General features: G+C 44.3%; 1 protein-coding gene across 1 annotated transcript in view; it reads right to left on the bottom strand.

Annotated features, from left to right (window-relative positions):
- TMEM178B (transmembrane protein 178B) overlaps window positions 1-23,060 on the bottom strand; it is a 308,589-nt gene extending 285,529 nt beyond the window's left edge. The window contains exon 1 of the mRNA XM_030308585.1: window positions 22,630-23,060. Coding sequence (XP_030164445.1) covers window positions 22,630-23,011 — 382 coding nt within the window. The 5' untranslated portion in view covers window positions 23,012-23,060. The remainder of the gene's footprint in view (window positions 1-22,629) is intronic.
- Between the last annotated feature and the right edge of the window lie 322 nt (window positions 23,061-23,382).

Below are 23,382 nucleotides of genomic sequence, written 5' to 3'. Positions count from 1 at the left end.
ATATTTAAAGTGGAATACTACTCTATCAAACCATTCCCCCCACAAGTCTGGGCGAAAGCCAATTATAAGCTGTCAAAACAAGAATCTGGCCAAGAGGTTAATCACGTTGTATGGAATGTAGTTTCTTCCCTCTAGATACTATGTCAAAGGCTGCCAATGCCAGTAGAGAGATGTGGCTTGGTTGCCTGGAGCGACCATCAGTATTTACACCTCCCTTCACCCATCTGGTCACTCCTATGGATGCAATGAAAAAGGAGAGGGAGGAGAGAAAACCAGGAAAATACACAGGCACATCTCTAATTCAACGAAGCACTATGAGGCAGCATCCAGTAGTGTGGTGGTTGAAAGAACATGGATGGGAATGCAAGCAGGTGCAGCCACTCTGGAAAACAGTATGGAGGTTTCTCAAAAAACTAAAAATAGAACCACCCTATGACCCAGCAATTGCACTACTATGCATTTAGCCACAGGATACAAGTGTGCTGTTTCGAAGGGACACATGCACCCCCCATGTTTATAGCAGCACTATCCTCAATAGCCAAAGTATGGAAAGAGCCCAAATGTCCATCGACAGATGGATAAAGATGTGGTGTATATATATATACAATGGAGTATTACTCAGCAGTCAAAAAGAATGAAATCTTGCCATTTGCAACTACGTGGATGGAACTGGAGGGGATTATGCTAAGTGAAATTAGTCAGAGAAAGACAAAAATCATATGACTTCACTCATATGAGGACTTTAAGAGACAAAACAGATGAACATAAGGGAAGGGAAACAAAAATAATATAAAAACAGGGAGGGGGAAAAAACAGAAGAGACTCATAAACATGGAGAACATCAGAGGGTTACTGGAGGGGGGTGTGGGAGGGGGGATGGGCTAAATGGGTAAGGGGCACTAAGGTATCTACTCCTGAAATCATTGTTGCACTATATGCTAATTTGGATGTAAATTTTAAAAAATAATAATAAAATTAAAAGTAAAGTAAAAAAAAAAAAAAGAAAGAAAGAACATGGAAAAGGGCAATAGTCCCCATTTGGTTCCACTATTTACTAGTCAAGCAACAGATGATAAACATTTTTAAGTCTCTGGCACCTTGTGTAAAATGGAAATGATCATACCTACCCTGTATGCCCCACATAGTGGCGAGGTGGCTCAGGGTTTAACTGGTGAAAAAAGGTACTGATGAAAGGATGTGATTGAGAGAATAAGCAGCTACTAAGAGAAAAAGAGCAAGTAGGTGACAGAAGATTAGGCAGGAGAGCAGCCTACTGAATAAACCCATTACTGCAATAGTTGGGGTGGGGGTGGGGGGCAGGGGGAAGTGCCAATAACCCAACAGGGAAAAAAACGCAAGCTAAAAATTTTCCAAGCACTTGAAAAAGTAAAATTGGTCATGACATGCATCCCGAAAGACACTTCATGGAAGTTCAGAACCTACACGCTTACAGATGGAATCAAACATACTCCCAGCCACAAGCCAGAAGGGTAAAAAAAAAAAAGCCAAAAGTTATGTGCAATTATAGGTAGCAATGAATGCCATTTCTCACATGGTTTCCAAATTAGGACCTAGCTTCCCCCTATTTCTGAGTAGGAGGCAAAGGTGAAATTATACACCACCTGCTCCACTAACTTGCACCTGTTACTCTGTGTCTCTAGAACTTGCGGTTTTTCTTGGAATTTTGAATCCTTATCATCTCCAAGGAAGAAATAAAATGCGAATGACATCCACACCTTCTCAAAAAACATGCAGACAAGTGATTGCCTATCAATGTGACTCATAATTTTTGCACCATATCCAGACTTTTGTTCCCCAAGAAAGGAAGATTTTGTGACTTTAATTCCTACATCAATCATAGAAAATATTTGTTGCCAAGAGATTACCAGAAATTTGTGGACTTTGTTTTCCATGGACAAAGAAGTCTAATTCTGCACCATCATAGGTCTTCAGTCATTTAATCAGTGGCTCTGAAATGTAGACACAGTGCAGCATTTTTAGGATGACAAGGCAAGAATGTGACTATCCAGCCTGAAAATAAAGCATCTTTATCTCAAAAATGACCTGAATGTCATCAGAGCCAAAGCACCCTAAGATTCTCATAAAAGTAACGCTATTTAACGGAAAATTGCAGAAACTATTGGCTAGAGGGTCCTACAGCACCTAGTAAGAGAAGCTTAAGGATGAGCTGTCCTCTCTTTAAAAAATGAAATCTTTGGGGCACCTGGGTGGCTCCGTCAGTTAACCTTCCAACTTCAGCTCAGGTCATGATCTCAGGGTTCATAGGTTCAAGCCCTGCATCTGGCTCTGTGCTGACAGCTCAGAGCCTGGAGCCTGCTTTGGATTCTGTGTCTCCCTCTCTCTCTGCCCCTCCCCCGCTTGCGCTCTCTCACTCTGTCAAAAATGAATAAACTTTTTAAAACAAATGAAATCTTTTAAAACTTTACAGAGCACCATACTTCAAGACACAACACATCACATTCCAACTAACGCCTGAGAGCAAGATGTCTCTGAAAGTCTAACCAATCACCAGCCACCTAGTACCTGGAACAGTTAGGCTACTCTGACCAAGTCCTTTTTATTTTTTTTTTTATTTTTTTTTTTATTTTTTTTAACGTTTATTTATTTTTGAGACCGAGAGAGACAGAGCATGAACGGGGGAGGGGCAGAGAGAGAGGGAGAACCAGAATCGGAAGCAGGCTCCAGGCTCTGAGCCATCAGCCCAGAGCCCGACGGGGCTCGAACTCACAGACCGCAAGATCGTGACCTGAGCTGAAGTCGGACGCTTAACTGACTGAGCCACCCAGGTGCCCCCCAAGTCCTTTTTATAAAGCAGAAAGCAAAGACAACATGCATAATCAGAATGGACTTCACTCTCCAATCCTACTTTCTTCTGAGAAGCTCCCATTAAATGCTCAATGACAGTAAGATGCTGACATGCTATAGAAACACTCTCTCAAGAAGCTTAAAGGTCTTAGCTCAAATTATCCCACAGGCTTGTAGTGGGAGCAAGATGACTGATATAACTTGCATCAAGAAAAATAGTCTTGGGGCATCTGGGTGGCTCAGTCAGTTAAGCATCTGACTTCAGCTCACGTCATGATCTCATGGTTCATGAGTTCGAGCCCTGAGTCAGGCTCTGTGTTGACAGCTCAGAGCCTAGAACCTGCTTCAGATTTTCTGTCTCCTTGTGTCTCTGACCCTCCCCATTCACACTATTTTCTTTTTAAAAAGAAAAATGGTCTTGCGCATGAAACTAATATTACACTATATGTTAACTAACTGGAATTTAAAGAAAAACTTTTTAAAAAGAAGAAAAAAAAAAAAAAAAATATATATATATATATATATATATATATATATATATATATATATAAAACGAAAATCTTTTCTTGCCTGGTTTCCAGATTTGGGTGATGGACTTAGGAAGTTGGCCTTTTTTTTTTTCCTAAATATTTATTGATTTGGGGGAGAATGCAAGTGGGGGAGGGGCAGAGAGCGGGGCGGGGGGGGGCGGACAGAGGATCTAAAGCGGGCTATGCACTGACAGGCTGACAGCAGAGAGCCTGATGTGGGGCTTGAACTCACAAACCATGAGATCATGACCTGCGCTCAACCAACTGAGCCACTAAGGTGTCCCAGGAAGTTGGCCATTAAAAAAACCTTGGGGGCACCCGGGTGGCTCAGTCAGTTAAGCGTCCGACCTCAGCTCGGGTCATGATTTCACAGTTCATGGGTTCGAGCCCCGTATAGAGCTCTGTGCTGACAGCTCAGAGCCTGGAGCCTGCTTCAGATTCTGTCTCCCTCCTCTCTGCCCCTCCCCTGCTTGCTGACTCTCTCTCTCTCTCTTCTCTCTCTCTCTCTCAAAAATAAATAAACATTAAAAAAAATTTTAATAAATAAAAAAATAAAAAATATAAAAATCTTATGTTATTTTTCCTTAGATAAAGAAATTAAATAATGCCCCCCTCCAAAAAAAGAAAAAGAAAAAAAAATTGTCTTGGATTTTTACATCCTGCCTCACCCAAAATATGTGTTTCTTCCAGGGCCCAAATTTTCCTTCTACCCTTTCCTCTCCACCTTCTTTTCCGCCTCAACCTTCTTCAGCAATTGCTCCAGCAATCATTTTTTTCTGCACCATCAGTTTTGGCCCTGTCTACTGGATCATTCCCAACAGCCTACAATTATGCTATTACTTCTCAAAAAAAAAAAAAAAAAAAAAAAAAAAAAGTTTTAAGTCTCTCTTAATCTAACTTTCTCAGTCCACCTACCATATTTTTTCTCCTTGCTTTTACACCAAAAATCCTTTAGAGAGCTGTCAAAACTCATTGTTTCCAATTCCCTCCCTCCTTCCATTCACTCCTGAGCCCCCCACTGAAATCCATGACCTCCACATTGTGGAGTTCAAGTCTCAGCCTCATCTTACTTGACCCACTGGCAGCTTTGCACACAACTGATCACTTCCTCCCCCTCAACACAGCGGCTTTCCTTGGGTCCAGGACACCACGCTTTCCTAATTTTTGTCTCACTACCCTAGCTATTTCTTCTCGGTCAGTTTTGCTAAGCTTCCTCATCTCCCTGAGCTCTGTAAAGTCAGTGTGCCCCAGAACTTAATCCTTGGACCTGTTTCTTCTCTACTTGCCTTCGCTCTCCAGGTGATCTCATTCAGTCTCATGACTTTAAATGCTAGAAGCTGAGGAACGCCCAAATTTGCATCCCAAGGGAGACTTCTTCCCTGAGCCCAGGCCAAGACATCCAGCTAACTGTTGACATGTCCACTTGAGCACTTGAAAGGCGTCGCAAAGTTTATCCTACCCAAAATGGTGGATCCCCAAATCAGGATCCTCCTACAGTCCTATCCATCAGATTTAAATGGCAACACAGTCCACCAGCTCCCCGGGTGAAAATCCTCGGGGCCATCTTTGACTTTCTTTTCTCCCCCACCCTGCATCTAATCCATCAGCCCGTCCTGGCAGTTTGCCATTCAAAATATGTTCAATCTCTTCCCCCTATTACTCTGGTTCCAGCCACCACCTCTGTTGGCTGCTCCCCCTGTTTATGTATACACGCCCCACTGTAATCTATTATTAGCTCAACAACCCAAGTGATCTTTTAAACCATAAATCTAATCATGCCACCCCTCTTCTCAGAACCTTCCGATGGCTGCCCATCCCACTCCTTCCTATGACCTTCAAACCCTACGTGAGGTAGCTCTTTACTTCTCTAACATCATATCCTACCATAAGCCCCTTCTTTGCTCCCACCCTCAGCCATTCTGCCATCCTCCCTGTGTCTCCAACATCGGGACCACTGCCCTTACTATTCCCTCTTTCTGAAATCTTCATACTTCGACTATCCCCAGAGCTGGTTCTCTCATGTACACCAGCTCTTTACTCAAAAGCCAGCTTCTCACCAAGGGCCTCCCTGGCCATGCTATCTACAATTTCAACCCTGCCGCCTCACGTTTCCTGTCCCTTTCCATGCCTTGTTTTTTCTCCTTAGAATAATCACTGTCTAATATTCCACATATTTACTTATTTACTTTTTAATTAGCTCATCGGGACATAAACCCCATGTAGGCAGGGAGTCTGCATATTTGGTGAATTACTGTTCCGTAAGCCACCAATACAAATCCTGACATGTAAGTATCACCAAATATTTGTTGAATAAATGAATATATAATCTGTGTAACTTACTCCTACATCATGAAGGAGAAGCACAGAGTGGAAATTGTTAGCGCACTGGAAAACGTCACCATCCTCTCCGATACCCTATCCCTAGGAAGGCACCCGTAAATAAGTACACAGCTCTGTGTATCCACAGGTCAAGAACCTTAGGTAAAGAGCTTCGTGCTGCCTTGTGTACATTTCTACACACTCCAAGCCCACCCAATCATGTCGTGTGTAGGGCCTCTACCTTTCCCAACCCCTCACTGATGCTGTACCCAAGCCCAGCCGTCTCTTAAAAACCCGTGTAGAGGTTACAAGAAGATTTTTTTTTAATTAATAAGACAATCAAGAGCAACCACAATCAAGTAGTGTTGGAGGCCAACGGAATTGATTCTGTATCTCTCCATCTGGGAATTCTTCCATTAAAACAAGTGAGTTTATTTTCATTTCAGCTATAACAGTGGACACAAAACCTCCCGGAATGTATGGTCAGCATGCTAAAGTCTTTATGAGAGGACTCACCTTGAGAGTGGCCATTTCTTTCTTCTAAATAATCAGGATCTCAATACAGGGATATCATTGTTGTAGTTCCTAAATGCACTTCACTACCTGGAGACAATCTATCTTCTGTGAAGAAGCCATTATGGCCTCCGATGCCTCTCCCTTTTTACAGCTTATTGATCTACAAGCGCCCAGCCAGCCACCACACCACTACGGATATGTGTAATAAAAGCTGATACAGGCATGCTGCTGGCATAGGAACATAAAAGTCCTTCTTTGAAATGTTAACAACTCTACGGACCCAAAGAGATGAAATGCCACCTTTCCAGTTTGAAATAAACCTCTAGGTTCCTACAGGTTCTAAAATAAACATACAAGGCAAAAGATAGTTTTCTAGGGTAAGGGTTACCCACCATTTTATGAGACTCGCATCACTATGCAGCTCATCCATGCTTCTTTAAATCATTTTTTACAATTAAGCCAGCTCTTCAAAACACAAGTTTCGTTGGAATTCCTACTTCATGGTTACTACTGAAAATACAATCTACTTTTTTTTTAACCTGAGCACTTTCTCCGGATTGGGCAGAAGGTGCTGGAACTCACTTTTCCAACTGAAACGCCGTACAGATTTAACTCCTATAAATCCAGGAGTTAGAGTGGTCGTATAAAATGTTGCTTTGACATGAATCATTTATTTAACCTAGTTTAGAGCACCAAGCAAAGGGGCTGGATCTATATTTAGCTGCTGAGAGCAAAAGAATTATTCTACTTATCTGAACGACCTAGCAGTAGGCTCTGCCCTTAGCAGACTACAGGCCAGAAAAGTCTTTAAAACCTTCACCGTAAAATGACCCAGCCAGAACAACAGTCATTGTCATTTTGGGAGTATCGCCTTCCCTGTGAGACGCTGAGAAGTAAACATCTCTCTCACCCACTGTTGACTGAGCACTTTGGGGGTCTTCGCAAGCAAAGATGTGTCGGTTGGCCCCCACGTCTTCCTGTCCCCAAATCTCCCACCGTGTCTCCCTGTCCCCAAATCTCCCACCGTGTCTCCCTGTCCCCAAATCTCCCACCGTGTCTCCCTGTCCCCAAATCCCACCGTGTCTCCCTGTCCCCAAATCTCCCACCGTGTCTCCCTGTCCCCAAATCCCCCATGGGGATGATGTTTTCTGTGAGCAGCATTGCTCACCAACAACAATGGCATCGGGCATGCCAGATACTGAAGACGGAATACTTACCATGTCTTCCTAGCATCACTGACCCACTCCTGTTGAAAGTCATAAACGGTGAACTGAGGTATGAACCAAGGCGGAGATGGTCACAGAAGGCAAAGTCTCTGTTTCCCGGTCGTTATCTGACCGAAATCAATATCAAAGGAGAGGTGAGGACACTGCCCTAAATAGGTGGTTGAGAGGGAGGCTTCCCTGAGATAGCCTGAAGACACTCCTGGTGATAAATATTGTGAAACCTGAAAAAATATCCTGAGGGAATGGCCACACCTGCCAGCCCCAGAGGTGAATTTGGAAATCCTTCCTTGCATGATAGGAACAAGAAATGGAGGTACTTAACTTAACCCCCTACTTTGCCTACTCTCTTTAGGGTAGAAGGGCCAGCCTCGAAAAGGCCTAAAGAGGAGAAAAAGTAGGCACAATGAAGAGGTCAAATCCAAAAAAAACTGAATTGTCGCCACTTGAAATTCTCCCCTTGTGAGTCAGAAATATGGGTGCTTTAAGAAAATACAAACCTTCACCGAGGAAATAAATTGAAGCTTATCATATGCATTACAGAACAATTCACAGCAGGCTTCCTTTTAATAGTGAGTCTCCCTAGTCCAATGAAATTATGGCTCTTTGTTAAATAAGATTTCCAGATCGACTGCATTAACTGAGATAAACCTTCATTCATTCAACAAGTATGTATTAAATACCTATTATGGCCCATGCATTATGCAAAATGCTGCGGATAAAAAGATGAATACGAAATAGTGCAAAAACAGTCTCAAAAAGGATGGAAACATACGGGGAAATAAAATGTCACTGGTGGTAGGAAGCAAGCGTTTGGTGTGTGACAGGGTGAGAACACCAAGCAAGAGGACAGGAGAGGGCCTTAAGCTGATTGCTAAAAGGTAAGCATGTGTTGACCAGGCAGACTTGGGGGGTGGGGTGAGCAGGGACAGGGACTTCCAGGCCAAGGAAAAAGCTTCATAAGCAAAAGTTCCCAAGGCAGAAAACAGTTCAACTTGTTCGGGGGCAGGGGAGTCCATCAGGGCTGGACGAGAGCATGCTGGAGGCAGAAAGGCACGCCAAAGGACCAGATGCCCAGGTGGGGGTGAGGGAGGTATGTTGCCAGACCTGGCGGGGCCATGGGCCAAGGTGAAGATTACGGATCTTATCCTGATACGCTGTGGGGAGCCACTGAGTTGAGCAAGTGATAACATGATTAGATTTCCATTTAGGAAAAATCACTCTGATTAGAAAGCAGTGAGGACAGGTGAGATAGAGAGCAGGAAGCCAAGGGCACTGCAAGAGCACAGGGAGTGGGCACCTAACCACAGCAGCAATGCTGGAACAGGATGGGGGGACAAGCATGAACATATCAGCAGAAGCGACTTGTTCACTGCGTGGATGAGTAGGGCAGGAGAGAAGAGAGCCCTGAGGATGATCCTTAAGTTTCTGGTTTAAGCAACTAGAGAGGTGGGATATCAAGATGGAGGAAAATGGGAGAGAAAGGACTTCAGGGCACGGGAAGAGAAAACAGGTTCTTCGGGACCCATGGGATATCCAAGCGGAGATATCCCACAGGATATCCCACAGGAGCTGTTTGGACGTTAGGTCTGAGTGACAGATTCCCAGTGCGACAAGTCATGAGTTTCAAGGGCCGAAAAGAGCCAGAGGCATGAAAGAGAATACTCCAGGAGAATGGAATGTTGGAGAACCCCACACAGGCTGAGAAAGAAGAGCCAGCAAAGAAGAGGGAATAAGAACAGAGGTAGAGGGGCACCTGGCTGGCTCAAAGGGAAGAGCGTGCAACTCTTGATCTCCAAGTTGTGCGTTCAAGCCCCATGTCAGGTGTAGAGATTACAAAAAACTAAATAAATAAAATTTAAAAAAGAAGAAGAAGAAGAAGAAGAACAGGGGAGAAGCGATCCAAGAGGGAATGTTGGTTGCCTCCAAAGCCAGAAGAGATGAAGTGTTGAAAAAGAAGGAGCAGTCCCAGCCGCCGGGGACTGGAAAAGAAACCTAGCGGCAGGGACCCAAAAGTGCCCTGAAGACGCATGAGCAAGAGAGGCAGGCCAGGCCAGGAGAGGGGCCACGCCTGAAAAAAACTAGGGCTGAGCAAGACTACCTCCGGTTTCCTTTGTGCGAACACACGTAGCGAGGAGAGACAGGGAAAGGTGAGGCCGGCTTTTCCCAGAGAGAGAGAGGTCATTCACCTGAGGAAGTATGGGCACTGCCACCTGTGGATACACGTCCCGGATACGGCAGCTCCTGGGCATCTCGTCAACCCTGTGGCTACCAAAACATAGGCACGGAGTCACTCTGCTTCAATACCCCTGAAACCTCACGACACTAGGGACTTCAGGCCCTAGGGACATTCCCTAGGGACATTCCCTAGGGACTTCGGGCCCAGCTTTGGTGTTTCGGGCCCAGCATTATCAGGTGAATATGGAGCCCCCGCTATCGTTGTGATAGGTCTTTTCTGCTCCAGCTGTAGTTTGTCTGAACACAGTGGACACGAATCATTGTCATAACAGAGGGACCCTTGGCTACGGTCACCCTCATAATTTTAAGGATGAAGAAGCTAAACCGTGTTCATCAGTAACATAAAGTTTTACCGACTAACATTCTCTATTTGGTTTCCAGAGTGATAAGAAAACTTCTGAGGGGGCGCCTGGGTGGCTCAGTCAGCTGAGCGACCAACTTCGGCTCGGGTCGCGATCTCGGGGTCTTTGAGCCTTCCCAGAGGTGGGCACTCAGCCTCTGGCTCATCCCACACTCCCTGTCTCGGTGCCTTCTCTATTCACAGTTCTATGTCTGATCAAGTTAAATGGAGGATTAGTTTCAGTTTGCCTTTCTGACCCTTAAAACTCTTGGTTTTCTTCCACAAGCTGCAGGAAACTTACAAAGGGGGGACTGACTTGTACATTACTCTTTGTCTCAGAAACAAATCTTTTTTAAAAACTTTTATCTTGAGAGAGAGAGAGAGAGAGAGAGAGAGAGAGAGAGCGAGCGCCCAAGGCGGGGGAGGGGAGGGGCAGAAGGAGAGAGAATCTTAAGCAGGATCCACACTCAGCACAGAGCCATTGCAAGGCTGGATCCCACAATCAAGAGTCTGACACGTAACCGACAGAGCCACCCAGATGTCCCAGAAACAAATCATTTTAAAGCCTCAATTTCCTCTTCTCACACCACATCAAGAGTGAGTAAAACATAATTTTATTTGTTCTCAGCCCTTCCCATGAGCTACTTTCAGTGAAAACTGTTGGTTAGGAGTTACCTGATTCTCCTCTAAATGCTGCTGCTACTAGTCAAAAAAGTCAGTCACAGATCACCTCAGAAACAAAGTTTTCCATTAATTTTCCTTAAAGAACCTGCCTCCTAAACACTGAACAACACAGTTAAAATAAATAAAATGTTAACTTATTGTCAGGATCATAGAAACTTTCCAAATAGCCTGCTTGTGTGCATTCCCCATTTGCCTCAGTTTAAGAAATGAAATAGCAGACATGATTTTAAAGCAACTTCCCAATTCCATTTGTTTCTCTGTCTTAAGAAAGGTAATCAGGGGATGGGGCACGTGGGTGGCTCAGTCGGATGAGCAACTGACTTTGGCTCAGGTCATGATCTCACAGCTTGTGAGTTTGAGCCCCGCGTCGGGCTCTGTGCTGACAGCTCAGAGCCTGGAGCCTGCTTTGGATTCTGTGTCTCCCTCTCTCTCCCCCTAACCCACTCGCATTCTGTCTCGGTCTCTCTCAAAAATAAATAAACATTTAAAAAAATTTTTTAAATAAAGGTTATCAGGGGCACCTGGGTGGTTCAGTCGGGTAAGCATCCAACTCGATTTCAGCTCAGGTCATGATCTCAGGTTTGTGAGTTCCAGCCCCACGTTGGGCTCTGTGCTGACAGCATGGAGTCTGCTTGGGATTCTCTCTCTCTCCCTCTCTCTCTGCCCCTCCCCTGCTCACACTCAGTCTCTCCACCTCTCTCTCTCTCAAAAATAAATAATAAACATTTAAAAAAAAGAATGGTAAACATCATCTTTCATTTTGGGTTTATCAGTCCCATGCATACTTGCAAATACAACACAAATAATGTCTTCCATAAACAATACCTAATGTTATTTGATCTGTGTCTAACTTCATATAAATGGCAACATACTCCACATTTCATTCTGTATCCTGCTTTTTTCACTCAAATTTTATGTTTACTCACTTGGAAACGTATAAATGTATTTATTAATATATGACAATAGTTTCCATTGTATGACCCTATACCGTACCTCATCATCTGTTCTCCTATTCATGGGCACGTAAGTTTCTCTGTCTTGCTTATTTCTGTTGCTGTTCCAAGCGGTGGCGCCATACATTCTTGGACATGTGTCCATACGTGTGAATATAGCAGGAGCACAAGTATACGTGTCTTCAGCCTCCGGAGATAGATTCCAGCTGCACTCCAGTGTGGTGTCAGCACACACACAGCAGCATATGAGCGCAGAGCTTCCTTAGGGTAAAAACAACCCCATCCCATCCAGCTCTGTGAAACACTCCAGGGCTTTGGGGAATAGGAGTGGTGTTTGCCTAATAGAACCGCTGTGATAAAGATTAAGAGAAATTCAGGCCAAAATTGAAAGGGAGACGCTCTAGAGCAATAAAGTGTCCAAACGGAGTGAGTTCAGAATATAGAACAGCAGGGCATTTTAAAACGCAGGAAATGATATAATTTATGAAGATGACCTAATATAAGTAAATTGCCCTTTTCCTTGGCAAAAACTTCGACGCCAAAAAAAAAAAAAAATCAATTGAAATAATTCAGATACTGCAGTCTCCCATAAACAGCAAATCTGTCAAACTTCCTTGAACGCCAATAGCAGCTTCCACTCAGCATAAACATCACCTGTAGACAATTCCTGGTGACTCCTGAGCAGGCCTTAAAACACCATCTCTGTGTATACAAATTTATAAAAAATAACTTTTTTCATCTTTGAATCACCTGTTCGTTGCCTGACTTAAATTTATACGTGATGTTATTTTTTTTTTTTTAATTTTTTTTTTTTTCAACGTTTATTTATTTTGGTGACAGAGAGAGACAGAGCATGAACGGGGAGGGGCAGAGAGAGGGAGACACAGAATCGGAAACAAGCTCCAGGCTCCGAGCCATCAGCCCAGAGCCCGACGCGGGGCTCGAACTCACGGACCGCGAGATCGTGACCTGGCTGAAGTCGGACGCTTAACCGACTGCGCCACCCAGGCGCCCCTATACGTGATGTTATTAAACACTGCTGAATAGGGGCGCCTGGGTGGCTCAGTCGGTTAAGCGTCCGACTTCAGCTCAGGTCACGATCTCGCGGTCCGTGAGTTCGAGCCCCACATCGGGCTCTGGGCTGATGGCTCAGAGCCTGGAGCCTGCTTCCGATTCTGTGTCTCCCTCTCTCTCTGCCCCTCCCCCGTTCATGCTCGCTCTCTCTCTCTCTCTCTCTGTCTCAAAAATAAACGTTAAAAAAAATTTTTTAATAAAAAATAAAAAAAAATAAACACTGCTGAATAAATCACCTCTGGTATGATTTATAAAATCTGGTAGCAATGGCTGCCTCTTGGGAGAAGGGCTGGGGGGTCTGAGGGACAAGGGTAGGTGGAAGACAGACTAGACAAGTCTTGTCAAAATTGTCAAGCCTTGTCAAGACTTGTCAAAACTAATTAGTAATTTTTAAATTACTAATAAGGCTAAGACTTCACCTTATCCGTCCACAAATAATGACTCTAAGAACATTCCTTTGTCTGCAAAGCCTTCCTTACCTGCTCCAAAATTCAAGTACCACTCAGGCCCCTGACATGTAAATAAATCTCTCCTAGAAGCAACCTTAGGGCTTATATTTATTAGTCTCCTTGCACACTTCCTCCTTTTGTTTGTTCTTTGAGGACAGGAACCATGGATTTCTCTCAGGATCCTCCAAGTTATGTGCCTGACATAGTTGGAGCTCAAAAGACGAAACGCAGTAAGAGCTCTTCATTTTACAATAATTTTTAAATGACCCAAGAGATGTATTTGTTACTTTTATTCGTTTTATATCTTGATGCTCTTTAAAAGTATTGTTTTTATTTTTTTTTAAGTTTTATTATTTTTGAGAGAGAGAGAGAGAGAGAGAGGGAATGCACAAAAGCAGGGGAGGGGCACAGAGAGAGAGAGAGGGAGACACAGAATCCCAAGCAGGCCCCAGGCTCCGAGCTGTCAGCACAGAGCCCGATGCAGGGCTTGAACTCACAGACTGCGAGATCATGACCTGAGCCAAAGTGGGATGCTTAATCGACTGAGCCACCTAGCCACCCCCTAAAAGTATTGTTTTTAAAAAGCAAGCCAAAAAAGATATGATTCTCAAAACTGTTTAGAATATATATATTTTACACTGATATATGTATATATATACATATATATATATCGTGTGTGTATATACACACAATATATATATATATGTATACACACGATATATATATATGTACACGTGTATGTATGATACACGTGTGTGTATCATATATATATGATTCTCAAAACTGTTTAAATGTGGGGCGCCTGGGTGGCTCAGTGGGTTAAGCCGCCGACTTCGGCTCAGGTCATGATCTCACGGTCTGTGAGTTCAAGCCCCACGTCGGGCTCTGTGCTGACAGCTCAGAGCCTGGAGCCTGTTTCAGATTCTGTGTCTCCCTCTCTCTGACCCTCCCTCCCCCGTTCATGCTCTGTCTCTCTCTGTCTCAAAAATAAATAAACGTTAAAAAAAAAAAAATTAAAAAAAAAAAAACTGTTTAAATGTAAGACCTATGTGGGCCGGCATTTTGTCTGTTTTATTAACTTCTGCATCCTAAGCATTCCAGTGCCTAGCACATGTAGGTGCTCAATCAGTGTGTTGAAAGAATGAAGATCTTTGGCTATAAAGTATCCTACACACTGACCAGTAATACAGTTCCTTTCTCTATTAAGTTTTACCATTTCTTTTCATTAATTAATTTATGTATTTTAATTACGGTAAAACATACGCAGCACAAAACTGATCATCTTAGCCAGTTTTAAGTGTATGCAGTTCAGTGGCCTTGAGTGTATTCACATTGTTGGGCAGCCATCCCCATGTTTCTCCATGAACTGTCTCAGTGTTTAACTCCAATCTGCAACAAGACCTTTCAAATCATTCCAAAGAGAAGCAGTGAAGTTGTGTTACATGATTGTGTGCGGGTATGAAATTAGCTGCTTTGTTTCTCACCTCTTCCTTCCACACTTTTAGTACCCTGGGATGCTCCCTTCAGAAGTGGGCTCTTTTAGGACACCTGGGTGGCTCAGTTGCTTAAGCGACCAACTCCTGGTTTCAGCTCAGGTGATGATCTCACTCTTTCATGAGTTCAAACGCCCCCCCCCAACTCCCTGTCCTGTGGGGCTCCGTACTGACAGGGTGGAGTCTGCTTGGGACTCTCTCTCTCTCTCTCTCTCTCTCTCTGTCCCTCCTCCACTTGCACTGTCTCTGTTTCTCTCAAAATAAATACATTAAAAAAAAAAGAAGTGGCCCCTTTCTCTCTCCTTTCTCCCCTCCTTTCCCTTCTCTCCGGGTTCACCTTGTCTCAACCATCTACCTATTATCTACACTCTATCACCTAAATTTAACTTTCTCATCAAACGTTAGAGTGTGAAAGGTCTTGAAGTTTATATAATCCAAACTCACTATTTTACATTTGACAAAACAATGTCCTTTGGGAATAAAACGTATGCATTTTCTCAGAAACAGCAGATGTCCAATCCAGATGTTCAAATCAATTTTCTGTCCACTCATCCCCCAGGTCACCTGCTCCCTCCTCTTTCTGCATATTGTTTGGAGTACGTAGTTGTAAAAGTATCTGCATCTGAATACATATTTGTGACTTCACTCTCCTTCATTCCTAGATGTTTATGTGCCTGCACGTGAAGGGTCAGACTAGCCCACAGTGTGTTCAGAATTCTGCCTGAAGGCCTAGGACCACCTAGTAACAGCAGAGAGGGAAAAAATATTTGTAACCGACAACCCCAAGTGGAATATACAGAATCGATCTTGTAATTGATCCTTACCAACCCTACAGTACAAGAAGAAATAAGCTGACCTTCTGGAAAAGAAACATGGCTCTTGGCTTTGTTGACTCAATAAAAAGAACTCACTCCCCCGACCTGAGTCTCCTGACCAGTTGACTCCTGATCTGGTTGACACAGATGTGGTCTTCTGAGGAAGAACCTGATCCAGCCACACATGACAATGAATTTGGGAAACCGTGAGCTAGAGTGTAAGTTCCCTCAGGTCAGGCACCATGTGATGCCTCCTCGTTTTGGCCCCCCCCCCCCAGCACCTAGCGGAGCGCTTGGTACACAGCAGGTGTGCAAAACACATCACACTGACCCTCTCTCTCTTCCCATCCGTGCACCTGCCCACTGAGTCACAGGGCTCCTAAATGTTACCTCTCACTGGTTCATTGTATTTCAGAGTGAAGAGGGAGGATGATGTGACCGCACTCACTTGCGCATTTGGCCACACACAAAATGTGTATGCGTGGGGCACACACTATATACAAAGGCCGTGGGTGTTTACATGTGTTTCCTTGTGAGCCGGTAAAGCCTCCCTATATCTCAAAACCAAAACTAATGGAACTGCGAATTTTTCACTTACTTGCCCACCTTCCCCTTTATGCTTCCTTTTCTTTTTTTTTATTAAAAAAAATTTTTTTTAACATTTATTTTTGAGACAGAGAGAGAGAGAGAGAGCATGAACAGGGGAGGGTCAGAGAAAGAGGGAGACACAGAATCTGAAACAGGTTGCAGGCTCTGAGCTGTCAGCACAGAGCCCGGCGCGGGGCTTGAACCCACGGACCGCGAGATCATGACCTGAGCCGAAGTCGGACGCTTAACCAACTGAGCCACCCAGGCGCCCCTGCTTCCTTTTCTTTTTAAGTTTGTTTATTTATTTTGAGAGAGAGAGAGAGAGAGAGAGAGAGAGAGAATCCCAAGCAGGCTCACTGTGAGCACAGAGCCTGATGCAAGGCTTGAACCCACGAACGGTGATATCATGACCTGAGCCAAAACCAAGAGTCAGACGCTTAACCAACTGAGCCACCCAGGTGCCCCTTCTTCTTTATGTTTCCTAAAAGCAGAGACACTTCATGCTCTTCACTACTTCACATTATATTATATACTGATTAGTTCATTAGGGATCATTTTTATTCTAATTGGCATGTTTTTAAGGTAGTACCTTTTTTTTTTTTTTTTTTTGGTAGGAAGCTCTCTACCCAACATGGGGCTTGAACTCACAACCCTGAGGTTAAGAGTTGCACACTCTGCTGAGACAGCCAGGCACCCCTTGTTTTTATTCCACATGTATTTATTTATTGTCTGTCTCTCCCCACTGGAATGTAAGCTTATCCATGATGCCCAGCCCCTAGGCCCTCAGTTAATATTTGCGGAATGAATGAGGGTGGCCATAACCTCAGCATCCACCACAGTGAGCAAAATAAATACTTGAAAATCATGTATCCGGCACCTGGGTGGCTCAGTCGGTTAAACATCTGACTTCCACTCAGGTCATGAACTCACAGCTCATGGGTTCGAGCCCCACCTCAGTCTCTGTGCTGACATCTCGGAGCCTGGAGCCTCCTTCCGATTATGTGTCTCCCTCTCCTGCTTGCAGTCTCTCTCTCAAAAATAAATAAACAGGGGCGCCTGGGTGGCGCAGTCGGTTAAGCGTCCGACTTCAGCCAGGTCACGATCTCGCGGTCCGTGAGTTCGAGCCCCGCGTCGGGCTCTGGGCTGATGGCTCAGAGCCTGGAGCCTGTTTCCGATTCTGTGTCTCCCTCTCTCTCTGCCCCTCCCCCGTTCATGCTCTGTCTCTCTCTGTCCCAAAAAATAAATAAACGTTGAAAAAAAAAATTTAAAAAAAAAAAATAAATTAAAAAAAAAATAAATAAATAAACATAATTTTTTTTTTTTTTTAAATCACATACCAAAGTGTGGAAGGGCTTCTGTCAGCGGGTTTCAAAGCCAAGTGTGTGAACTACTTTAACATGACCTTCCCCTGCAGGCCTAAGAGGGAGTTCTCAAGCAGGTCTCCCCTTGGTGACATTCTACAATTGCTTCTCGTTTCTTTTCTAGTTTGAGGAATCAATACCCCAGCCTCTTCTCCACTCTACACCCCCCGCCCAGCAGACGCTATGGTGACAAGAGAGGGCAGTGCATGAGTCACCAAACCTGGAGCCAGAATTCGAATCTTGGCACCTTCGCTTCCTTATCGTGAGACTTGGCAAGTTAATGGACATGTATATGCCTCAGTTTCCTCAACTGTAGCGCAGGGATGAAAAAAATAATAATGCCCACCTCGAGCGTTATTATGAAGAATAAATTAGCGAATATATGGAAAACTCTTAGAGGAGTACCTGGCATCATGTTTGACAATTATTATTATTAACCCTTTCCATCCAGACAACAAGGCAAGTTTCTCTGAATGGAGTGGAGAGAGGCCAAGGAGAGAATAGAGAAGCATGTGAGAATTCTGATGGAATTTTAATGGAATCTTAAAGATGGGAAGTTAATAAAATATAGACTTGGTATAATTGACCATGAACTCAAACCTTCTGCCCAAAACATTCAAGTAGCAAAGTTTCTTCAAGTGTAGAATAATATACTTAAATTTGAGGTCAAGTTATCATGTTTAATTAATTTAATTCCTCATCTGAAACCAAGTACGTGCTTGCTCTTTTGAGGCTCTGGGTTCCATGCAGCTCTGTCCAATGGAGCGTTCTGGGATGACAGGAATGTTCTCTAACCTGCACTGTCCAATATGACAGCCACGAGCCACACACGGCTCTTGAGCACTTGAATGTGGCCAACGTGACTAAGGAAATGAATTTTTAATTTCATTTTATATTGGTTATTTTAAATTTAAGGAGCCACCTGTGGTTAGCAGCTACCCTACTGGGCGTTACAGCTACCAGGGACGTGAGTATACAAGCTCCTTGACTTGGCTCTTCCCGGCTCTCCAGCTCCACTCCCTGCCCCTCTCGCTCACTCCAGCAATCACCACTCACGAGGCCAAGCTGCTGTTTCACAGCTCCGTGGCTATGCAGATAGCTCTCTTGGCCTGACATGCCCTTCCTCACCATCCACCTCCAAGTTCATGAAAATTGTGTTCGATTTCATTTCCTCCAGGCAACTTTCCCCACCCCACCCCTCCCGGCTTACCCCCATCCCCCTGCCCCACTGCCAACACCATCCATCACTGCCTGCTCGGTGCTTCTCCGCATCTGTAGCTGCTGCTCTGTCATTGTCATTTATCCCCTGTGACGCTAACAGACTATGGGAATTTTAAGGCCCAGGTATTATCCATCACTTCATTCCAGGGATGTGTGTCCATCACACAATACATGTGCAGTAAATATTTGCTGAGCACATTATTAATTTGTGAATATGTGCAGTGTTTTGTTCAAATAAGCCTCAATACAGAGACAACCAGTCTATGATTATATAGATCAAATTCTACTAGAAGGCCTATTTTCAAATAATAAAAAAAGTTCTTAGAGTCTCAGGTGAAGATCTACTTATTTTAAGCCATATCAATATAACATGCCAGTAGAAATCAAAGAATGTAAATGTTCCCTGGAACAAAATCCTACCTGTAGCTATTCCTCCTAAGGGTCTGAGAGTCTCTTGGATTTCAGAAACTGATCCTGTCATTGATCTGTCCTCCGTGCTTGCAGTGACTTACTAGGGAGACGTTGACATGGTTGAAAAGCAAGACAAGAGGACTTGATTATGGTCACAGTCGTATGGGGATTCAAGGGTGATCTATCCTTGCTGCACCCTCTACCCAATCCCACCTCCAAGAAGGAAATCATTAAAATCTCATCTAATGTGAAAAATAATGATTGTGGGTGATAAATGTCTGTTCAGTGACATCGGCTATCCAAAAAAGTACTGTTTCCCTTATTCCGTAGCAAAACTTTTTTGCTCCAAAAAAACCTTCCCTGTTAAATTATTCAGCATCTGTTGCAATATTAACCTACCCTGAGAGCCATGCTGGCTCATTTTTTTTTTCATCACAATTTTCTGACTAATCCTTTATTTGGATTCCCACACAAGTGTTCCTACAATTAGAATAAGCTCTTGATGGATACGTTTCTGTGAACCTAATTTGTATGAGATATTTCCCAAGTACCAAGCATCTGGTGAATGTATTTTACAAATTATATCTTTCCTGCCCTTCAGGAACTTAACAGTTCAATAAGACAAACGAATAAATATACCGTGACCGAAAATGCATATTTGTTATTGGTACACACATGGCAACAGGGCATCGAAGAAATGGATTTCAGAAAGAACATGAATCTAAAGGACTTTATCTTCGAATCAGATATAGATTTGACTTTTGTTTTCTTATTAATTATGTGGTTTGGTTGTGTTTTAAAATGCACAGACGGCTACTTTCTAATGTAATGAACATTGATTTAACAAATGATTGAGTTACGTGGAGCTGTATGATCATTTAGATAAATCTCTAATTTTCCCCTAATATTGACAGATTTTACACAGTCTTTTTCTCTGGTGTCCCTTCCCCCTTGCCCAACACATATCTCCCAGCATTTTAATCTGAGATGTTCCCCCAAAAGACAAAGGCCTACCGTATCTTTTGAGGCTGCTAATGAATACTGTGAGATAAATATCTTTCCCTAAGATGCCTGCCCTAAATTTAAATAGAGGAATATCAATTTCTGGGTGCTTTTTTTTTTTTACTTCCTTCTAAAATCTGCCGATCTAGAAAGAACACGGATTAAGTCTAGAAACTATGTTCTATGTTATTGGAGTTGCTTGTGAATTCTACTAATATAAGATACCCTTATTTCCAAAATGTGTCTATTGTTGCTTAGAAAAGGAAGATCTAGCTCTCAAATATTATGCTTCGAGGTTAAAAATGAAGATAGTGACCTTAAGTCTCTCAAGATTTGTAAGGCTGGCATGCCATCTATCTCAATAATACCTAACAAGAATGTCAAATGGACAGAAACGGCCATGGTAAGCGGGTGCTTGCAGCTGACAGTGATTGCTGTATTTTGGGTGATGGGGAACAGCATCTCCATTAGTCCAAGTGAAATACAATGCCTGCCAACTCTAGGTATCAGTGTATTCAATCCCCCTGCTGTGCCGTGTCCATTTTGTGTTGCTGCAATTAAAAATCAGTCGATACAAAGTCAAAATGTTGTACACTCTTCCCCTATCCCTTTCCCTGTCACTGTGTTTCCAGCTTCACCGGAAGAACATGTCACTATGGTAACCAATCTCTCTGGTGCACAGACCAAGTTAACCTTTCTAGCCGGATTGCCAGGCAAAGCAACATGGAATCAAAGCCCTCTATAGAACCACCAGAAGATACGGACTCCATCCCCCTGTTTCTAAGTGGCATTAACCAATAGCAGACAGAAAGATACCCATCTTGTTGCAAGAGACATTTAAGAAAGGAAATTCAAGAATGTCCTTCAGCAAGCCCTACCACTGCTTATCAGGCATTATTATTAACATGAATTCTCCCTCCCGTTTCAGCCAACTTCCTACCATCTCAATTTTGATGAAAGTGGAAAACAACGAACGAAATAACACTTCACGAATCTGAGAGCCTGCAAACTGTTACGAAGTCACCCATTGTCAAAAACGAGTCTGGTTTCTCTTGTTTTCCTACTTTTAAATCCAAGCCAAGTTACTCTCTTCTGGAATTCTCTAATATTCTGTACATCTTTACAAAGTTGTAGAGCTCCGAATGGGTCCACCTGCTTCATATAGGAGACTAACCACGAAGCAGTTGTGATGTTTGTAATATTAAGACACTAATAACTGGATCGGCTAAAATCCCTAGTCATTCTACAGAAACTACAAAATAAACATTCAGATGGATTCTCTTTCTGGACTTTTCTAAATCTGACTTGCCACCTAGATCATACCCACTGCTTGTCATTCTTCAACAATTGGCTTTTTTCAAATTACCACTTTTTTCTGATCAATTTCAATATTTTTATAAATCAAAGAACATCAGCTCTCACAAATAATATTTTAAAACAGAAGCAAACCTGTGTTATAATATTAAGAGACACAAAGAACTGTTTTCTATCTTTGACTCAAAGACTTTGCAGGTAACAACATCATTTTCACCTTGGCATCAGCATTTAATAGTTGAAGAGAATGAAACACAGCAAGGGGGAAAAAAAAGAACAACACTCATAAAATCACACCACATCTTCCAGAATGCAACTACCATACGAGAGAACATATTCTCTTCTTCAGAGCAATATTAATAATACATCCAAACAACAGTTCAGTGGACTAATAGAACAGGGTGGTCCCCAAAGTATAAATCACACAAGATTTACAAATGGCATGAGATGAACAGACTTTTAAAAATGTATGTGATCATACGAAAGAAAGTATGAAAGAAATTTTTATCATTAGTAAATATGGTCTGTTTTATGTTTTGGAGTACTTTAGGTATTTTTGACATAAATCTTCTGAAAATGGTCATTTTTTTTCTCTAAAGTGAGGAACTACTTTTTATGTGTTTATTAGGCCCTGTTAAAATTCAAAGCACACAAGTCACTTTTGTCAACGATTTCCCCAAAAGGAGAAACCAAGAATCTGGTCAACAGGCCTGGAGCTACAATGGGGCAGGGGCTGCGATTTATCCATGTTTATATGACCAATGCCTGCACCACGCCGGGTATAGACTAGCACTTAGCAAATGTTTGTGGCGTGAATATGGCCTTCTCAGTGAGATGTTTCTCCTGAATCGGTTCAACATCTAAAACAAAGATTAAAACTAGGAGGCTGTCTGCCGGACACATCATTCTCAAAGGGGCTTCCTCTGCAAAGAACACAACGCGACAGATTCCCTCCCTTTTCAGAGACTGATGAAGCATTATCCTGGATAAAAACCCTGGACCACGATATTCCACGGGAATCCCATCACACAAACGCAAGACAAGAGGCCGGGCAGAGAGAGGTAAGCCTCCATTACCGGCTATCGGGAGGCAAGTTCTGGCCGCTCCAAGGCTCAGCAGGGCCTGGACAACCTGACCTCCCGTTCGCAGGAGGCCGGAGAGACCGTGGCCAGGCAAAGGGAGCAGAGGGCTGCCGGGCGAAGGGAGGAGAGGGCTGCCGGGCCTAGAGGCGCCGGGCTCTCCGCAGCGCCACGCCTCGCGCCTCGCGCTTACCTTTCCGAATGAGGGCTGCGATCTCGGGGTCGAAGCCCTGCCGGTGGCATTTCCTCCAGAGGCCCATGTTGGTGGAGTTGTACTGCCGGCTGCACTCGTCAACCGGGCTCATGGCGAAGAGCTGCCGGCGATTCCGGGCCCGGAGGAGTTTGCCCTCCCAGCGGTCCAGGCGGGAGCGGCTCGCCCGGAGCGGCAAGTTGTTGTTGTTGTTGTAAATGAAGCCGGGGTCGACCCGGCGGGTGTTGAAGGCCTTGCACCTGTCCCTGTGCTTCCTGGCGTCCGTCTCGTACCAGTGGTCCGAGCAGATGGCCACGGCCAGCATGCCGAGGGCGCAGAGCGCTAGCGAGAGGCCCGTATAGAGCAGTAACCTTCCGGCAGCCATGCCTCCGCTTGGCGGCTACACCATGGGCATGATCCGCCGCAGCCTCGCCTTCCCTCCGCGCGCCCGGAACAAAGCGGCGGGCGGGCGGCCGAGCCAAGGGGGAGGGGGGACCGGAGGGGGACTCGCGCGGCGGCGCCCCCTCGCCCCCGCCTGCCGGTGCGCGGCCCAGGGACTGCGGGGATGGGGGCGGACAGCCTAAAAAGTTCTGATCCGGGGAGGCTCCGGCTGGCTTCTGGGCATCATCCGGGGGGGCAGGTGCAGCCTCCGGCGGCGGCGAGCGGACAAGACCGCCTCCCGCCCCCTCCCCGCCCAGCAGGAAGCCACTGCCCCGAACCGGCCGCGTCGGCACACAGCCGGACTTCAGGCGCCGC

This window comes from Lynx canadensis, chromosome A2 (assembly GCF_007474595.2).
Source record: "Lynx canadensis isolate LIC74 chromosome A2, mLynCan4.pri.v2, whole genome shotgun sequence".
NCBI lineage: Eukaryota > Metazoa > Chordata > Mammalia > Carnivora > Felidae > Lynx > Lynx canadensis.
The sequence above is the reverse complement of the archived record's forward strand: the minus strand, read 5'-3'. Positions and strand labels throughout refer to the sequence as shown.